Source organism: Phaethon lepturus, unplaced genomic scaffold, assembly GCF_000687285.1.
Source record: "Phaethon lepturus isolate BGI_N335 unplaced genomic scaffold, ASM68728v1 scaffold43242, whole genome shotgun sequence".
Classification (NCBI taxonomy): Eukaryota; Metazoa; Chordata; class Aves; order Phaethontiformes; family Phaethontidae; genus Phaethon; species Phaethon lepturus.
The window spans coordinates 2053-8607 of NW_010522034.1; the positions used below are offsets into that span (position 1 = coordinate 2053).

Genomic DNA, 6555 nt, shown 5'->3' on the forward strand with positions numbered 1-6555 from the left:
TTAAAGGCATGTAACGGGCAGGGTCACACATTTCATAGAGGGTATGACAGAGTGATGAAGTGGTTGGTAAGGGCTTTGGCAAAGGCAGAAGAACCGGTACCTGGGCAGGTGTGTTGGGGCAGGCAAGATGCCCAGCCCCTCCTCCAGCATTGCCCTGCCTTAAACCGAGCACCTCTGCAAGGGAAATCCTACATTTTTCACCAAAAGGGAAAGGAACCTGTGTAGCGTAATGTGGTTACCCCTCCTGGGATGAGACCTCACCGTGACAGCTCGGGTTAAACCCATCCTGGTGGTGCTCCATGAAGCAGACCAGCCCGTACGTTGACCACAGCCCGGCAGGAGACTGCTGGCTGGCAGAGAGGGATGGTAGCATTCGGGTTCTGGGCCAGATGTCGGCAGCAGAAGGCATGTCCTACTGGGAAAATATTTTTCCACTCATTTTCACACCCCATGTGAACAAGCCCCATCCCTCTCCCTCTCCAGCTGTGGCTCCTGCCCTGCTACATCCCAGGCATCGGCCTGCTGCCTCCCACCACCCTGCTCCATCCGCCTCCCTGCGTCCCCAGGCCCACCCAAACCTCCTGCGTCAGTTCTCTGTCCCCTTCGAGTGCGGGAAGCGCCGGCGTCCCTGGCACAGGCTGACAGCAGGACTCCCTGGGGCGCAGCGCGTTGGAGCCTCTCCCCAGCCCTACACTGTGGAAGAGGACCGCTGACAGGGGTGACAGTTCAGGGACCGGCCGCCTGACACTGTGACTGGGTTAGACAGCAGCCTGAGGGTAACTGTCTTCTCCAGCGTGGTAACCAGATTGTGCAAGACCCACAGCAGCAGCCCGTGTTCACTTACACACACACAAGACAAGGACAGAGCAGTTATGATAATTTACATTTTAATCAGCCAAATATACAAGTTCTGTTGTTGTTTTTTTAAACTTTATCAAGTTTTTTTTCCATCTGGGTCTGATACAATTAATGTTGTTGTGTGTTTTTTTCCTTTAAACAAAGGATGATGTGGTTAAAAACTGGCACTATCCCTAATAAGGAGAAAAAAAAATTAAAATGAAGAGGAGGGAAAAGGGGAGACTGGCTGCAAGAAGGGAGGGATGAAACCGGGAAGGAACGGCACTCCAGATGTCCATGAAGTCAGGCTCCCAGATTATACTGCAACACCCTGCAGCAAAATTTTACGGGCCATTTGCCCAAAGGGTTTCCTCAGATACGTTATCCTTTGGGCTTTCACTAGCAAGTCAAAGTTCCCCACCCCATGCCCCACCCCACAACGACCCCACAATCTATTTTCTTGCAATCTAGTATTTGAAGCATCTCCCCTCCCGCACAGCTCCCTCCCACCCTGTCCCCTTGTCTATGAGTTCTTAATCCTAAAAACGGCAAAAACATTCAGGTTTCCAAACTGTTACAGAGAATTGCTGTTCAGCACAGTTCTGCACCGAAGATAGCAGCTGCCCCTAACCCCAAATGGAAATCTGTGCCAGGATGAAGACAAACACATTGTCGGTATCTCTTGGAGGTGAAGGTGACTTCGATGCTGCAGTACACCCTACGTGGCATCGATGGTACGCAACACAACAGGGTTCCTGGCAGGCACCAGGCACAGTTCCCTGGCGTTTCCTCCTCTTGCATGTCCTGTGCTTACTTGTTAAGGGATAGTGACTGCAGTCTTTTACCTGCCATGGCCGCTTCGTCTTTTGCTGGGGGAGGAGAAGAACAGAGGTTTCACATTTTCATTTCAGGGGGACCGGTGGTGGCTTGACAGCCCCAGAGACTGAAATGCCGCTCACCATCTACAGTGAGGTAATGGGGAAAAAATCCAACCCTCCACACCAGCCCCTGGTAGATCCCCTCCAAAGTTAAGAGGAGCAGCCCCCCTCGCACCTTCACTTCCGTCCTCGGCCTCTCTTCAGGCGTCCACAAATTACCCTGATGCTGATGCAGAAATTTCTCAGTGGAAGCCACTGAGATGACACGCTCATCAGATTTCTGGCTCACATCAAGCAGAGCTCAAGAGAAAGTCCAGGCAGGGGCTGCAAATCCTGGGCGGTTTGGATCCCCAGCATGCAAAGCAGATAAATCACACCCAAGACAAGACACTCACTAACCCCCCAAATCAGAGCAAGCGTTGCCTGGGAGGCTGAGGACAATATGGATATCAAGAGTAATACCCTTCTGTCTTTCCCTGCTCCCTGTTCAGACGTCCTAGAACTTTATAACCCAAGAGCTTTGCTAGAATGAAACAGCTGAACCTGGTTTTGATGCAAGAAGTTGTAATGACGCTCAGCAACATCACGCAGTCGCAGGAGATGAGGGATTACCACATGCGAAATCATGCCTCTTGGCAGTACAGCCGTGGCAAAGAGGAGTAAGAGGATATGATTAATTACTCTCTAACCTTTTCTTTCTTCTTCTTTCTTTCTGGCAGCTTCTTCCCTTTGCTTCCGAATGATGGCTAGTCGGGCGAGATCTGCCTTCGCTTGTTCTGTTTTGCCAGCTAGGTGCATTTTCATGTATCTTTCTTTTGCCTTTTGTTTCTCTATTTCCTCTCTGTTTGAGTGAAACACACCAGTCATCAGAGTGTCCAAGTGAGCATGCGGGCAGAGAGGGGGAGGCTTTCTGACTGGGAGGCATGGTGAGGACAGAGCTGGACTGCCCACAGAGCCTGGGGGGCCCTGTCACCAGTTTTCAAGCAACAGGTTATATCTATTGCAGGATTTGAACAGGGATGATGAGAGAGATTATTTCTACCTTCATTCAGCTAAATAAGGACACTGACACACAATGAGGACAAATGAATTAGCCCCAGACTGCACAACACCATGACATGTTTTCCTCAGCCTTACCCTCACAAAGGTGTACTTCTGCTGAAGCAATCTAGCCCAAATAAGCAAGTTTAAATCTTCCACTCTGAAACTCTCCATTACTAAACGAAACTAGAATATTAAACTTTGGTTCCCATCTCATTCATCTGCTCAGAGTAGAATTTCACCATGACCCCTGGAATCTGCGAAACCACTACCTGTCACTAGAGCACCTTCTGTAGCAAGATTAAAGCGGGCCCCAAGATGACCTCTGGTTAATGGACTTTGGTTACGTCTGATTTTTGGCATAACACTTCAGGAAAGAAATGGTCTCCATCTGCTTCATAGCAACAAACTTCACTCTCTTAGTGCACCTGGCCAAGCTGCCTGGCTCCAGGATGGCCACAGTTATTTCCAGAAAACAGACAACCTCTGTAAAGTTTGGAAGGAAAGACATTTTGAACCACAGTGAGTCCTGCCTGACAGTTTGCTGCTGTTCAACATCCGCTTTAGAGAGCGACACATTTAAAGGGCTTCCCTGAAACACCAATGCATATGCAGCAGGGAAACAACTCTCCACGTTAAGTTGCTGCCACCAGCAAGGATGAAATTCCAGGAATGCGCTAGCTCCTGCCAAGGCAGCAGGAAAGACTCACCGTTCTCGTCGCGAGAGTTCCTTAGGTCCATCCAGGTCCAGCTGAGTTACTTTTTTGGTTGTCTGAATTACACGATTGGGATTCTCTATGTCTATCAACCCTTCCACTCCTTTGCGCTTTTGCTAAGGTTCAAGAACAAGAGGAAGATTAAGAAGCTCTCTCGTACCCAACACTGTGTTGTATCAGAGTTTGTCAAACACACTGCAACACGCCCCAAAAGCGGAACTCAAGATGTTTTCACTACCAGACAGCAAAACTATTCATGAATCAAGATTTATACCACCAGGCATCCTCAGCCTTTTTAAAAATCCTCTTGCCTTTGCATTTCACTTATAAAAATACACCAGTTTTCATTCTGAGGACAAAAGGCAGTCAAGTAAGGGCTTTTTTGGCTTCTAAAAATAGCCCTTCCATAAAAAATTCACTATAGGTAGCTCTCAAAGAGAACTGGGAGCCAAGGGCGTGCAACTCTCTCCTGCCCCAAAAATCTGTGTGGTGCAAATACATTAAGTGCCCTGAGAATGACAGTACCTGATAATCCTCATCATCTTCATCACTTTCATCTGAATCTAAAGATTTCTTCTCCTTTTTGGGGTCCCCTGTTGCTCCTTCGCCTCCTTCTTCTTGCTCCTCTTCTTCCTACAAAATCACAGGAAATTAGAGAAAATATATGTCAATAAAAACCCCAAATCCAATAGTGACTCTTAAATGAGGTCATTCTGGAGGGATGAGAGACAGCTCTGAAAGTATTGGCGTTCCTGACATGGCCCTTATGACACTGAAGGTGCTTGGCTGTTACAGAACAACTCAATTCTCAACATGTAGGTGTGCATCACCTGCCCTGGCAGATCGCCTCTGAACAACTCTGCTGTTCTCTCTGCCTAACAGGCCAGGAAAATTATTTTAATATACAGAACTGGCACTTTACTTTCCCCAAATGAAAGATCTCCAGGAGACATTTTGGCCCGGTTTTCCAGTGCACAATATCTCAGGGACTGGAAACTACAGGGATGTAGTGTAGAGCTGGATCCCATCCTAGATCTAGTTAAAAAAAAAAACAAACTAGAGAAGAGCAAATTGTCAACCATCAACCAGAACATTATTATCCAAGAAATCATAGATTTTTTAGCACAGCTTTTACCAGTCAGAGGTCTAAATTAATTAATTTGTAAATCATTAGAAGGTAAAATTAGAAGAACCAACATGGGTGTGAATAGCTTGTTTTACCATTGCCAAATATCCCTCATCAGAGCAACTGGCAGAGTGGATGAGCTATGGGCAGTAAGAGGAGTAATTTTGTTAATTGGCTTTTTTTTAAGCTTTCCCTAACAAAATGGCATTAGACGTATGTGGTATGGATTATCACAAAAGAAAAGGAAGAAATCCTTCTCAAAGAGCGTTTCTCTGGTTTGTTTTGAAACAAGGCTGACATTTCCAGTGGGGTCCTGCTTGTTCTGTTTCATTTCCAGTTGGTAGTTTTATTAACAACTCAGAAGCAGAGAACACTTATAAAGTTTGTGAATGACATCGCACTGGTAGGAGTTGGAATCATTTTGGAAACCGTAAGTGATTTCAGATTTTGGAAAGATGGCATGAAACCAAGAAGGTGGAATCAGAAAACAAACCAAGAGGAGTTATACTTCGGAAGAAGAAATCCAACACAAAGTCGGAATATGTGGCTAAGCAGCACACCACACAATCATCTTGAGTTACAGCTGGCCAAAACATTAAAAAGGAGTCAACAATATGGCTCATAACTGCTTGAAAGAGTAATCTTCTTCCGGAAGGTATTCATCAGTATTTCCTATATGGGGTATAATTATCCTACTGTAGTCAGTACTGTGAGGCTTCTGCTGGAGTAGTGTCTTTGGGCTTAGGCAGCACTTTCAGAAAGTCACAGAAAAATAGCAGCGAGAGTGCCATCGTAGCTGTGATAATTTGGGAATACACGAGAGCAAGTACTGCAAAAAGCAGCCATGCCTGTTGTAACACCAGTCAGGTAGCTGCAGCAGGGGAGCTGTTACAATCCTATGCTGGGGCGTAGAAACACTCCCAAAAAAGGACTCATGCCAGAAAACTGTTATCTCTCCCTACAAGTCAGAGGCAAACTAGAAAATCATGCATACAGGAAGAAGTCAAAGGAATTTGGTCTTTTAAATCTAGAAGAGAAAGAGGGCAAATATAATAATTTCAATACACAGTAAGATGTGAGCCCTTTTCCTCCATAGCCAAGCTGCAGAGCACGGATTACAAAAATTAGCTGACACTGGAGACCAGAATGATGAAACACGGTGTGGGGGAAATATGTCCAGAGCTGCTGTGTAATCATCTTCCCTATTCTTTAACCTTCTAATTGTGAACTGGATGGTCTACCTGGCCTTACTTCTGTGAGGAACCAGACTGGATCACACCTAGCAGTCTCCCCAGCCAGTGATATTCAGAATTCATATTGTGATCACTGACAGAACGATCTGCAACATTTGACTCAGCTGCCATTTCTCATGAACTGCAAGTTAAGCATGCTCTACAAGCCAGGACTTATGGCAGCAAGCACATAATGTAGGCAAACACATACCCTTGCCTTTTGCTTTTCTGCTTGGAGCTGGGCATCAATCTCTTCAGGACTTGTGTACTGTCTTGCTCGGCCTTTGTGGCCTCCTTTTCTACCTGTACAAAAAAAGAAAAAGAATAAATAGTTTAGTGATTAGCTTCCAGAAAGGTTTACTCCTCCTGCAGCACTCACTCTGGATTTTCGGTTGCAGATAGGACAAACCAAAATAGCTCCTCCAACAGAATCTAAACAAAAAAGGACACACTGAACTTGCCAGCCTCAGTGAAACACTCTAAGAATTTCCAGTAAGTTGCACAGAGAATTGGGATTATTGATCCATAGAAAAATACTCAGAGAATCAGCTCCTTCTTTCTACCTGGGGTGGTTTTGGAGGCACTAGAACCAACCTACCAGCTGTACAGCATTTTCCAAATCAAGCCCAGGTTTCTCCTACAGAGAGGGAGCTGGGAAGGTACCCCCCGAAGGGGGTACCCCCTCGCAGAGCCCTGACACCAGTTATCAGGCAACGAGCTTCCAA

The 6555-nt window shown here is 46.2% G+C and overlaps 1 protein-coding gene across 1 annotated transcript; it reads right to left on the minus strand.

Annotated features, from left to right (window-relative positions):
* Nucleotides 1–947: 947 nt before the first annotated feature.
* On the minus strand, nt 948–6133 carry PDAP1 (PDGFA associated protein 1; the record flags this gene model as incomplete). The annotated part of the gene is made up of 5 exons (XM_010281699.1): nt 948–1706; nt 2405–2556; nt 3467–3588; nt 3998–4105; nt 6042–6133. Coding segments are annotated over 5 exons (533 nt in total), but the record flags the coding sequence as incomplete, so codon positions are not given.
* Between the last annotated feature and the right edge of the window lie 422 nt (nt 6134–6555).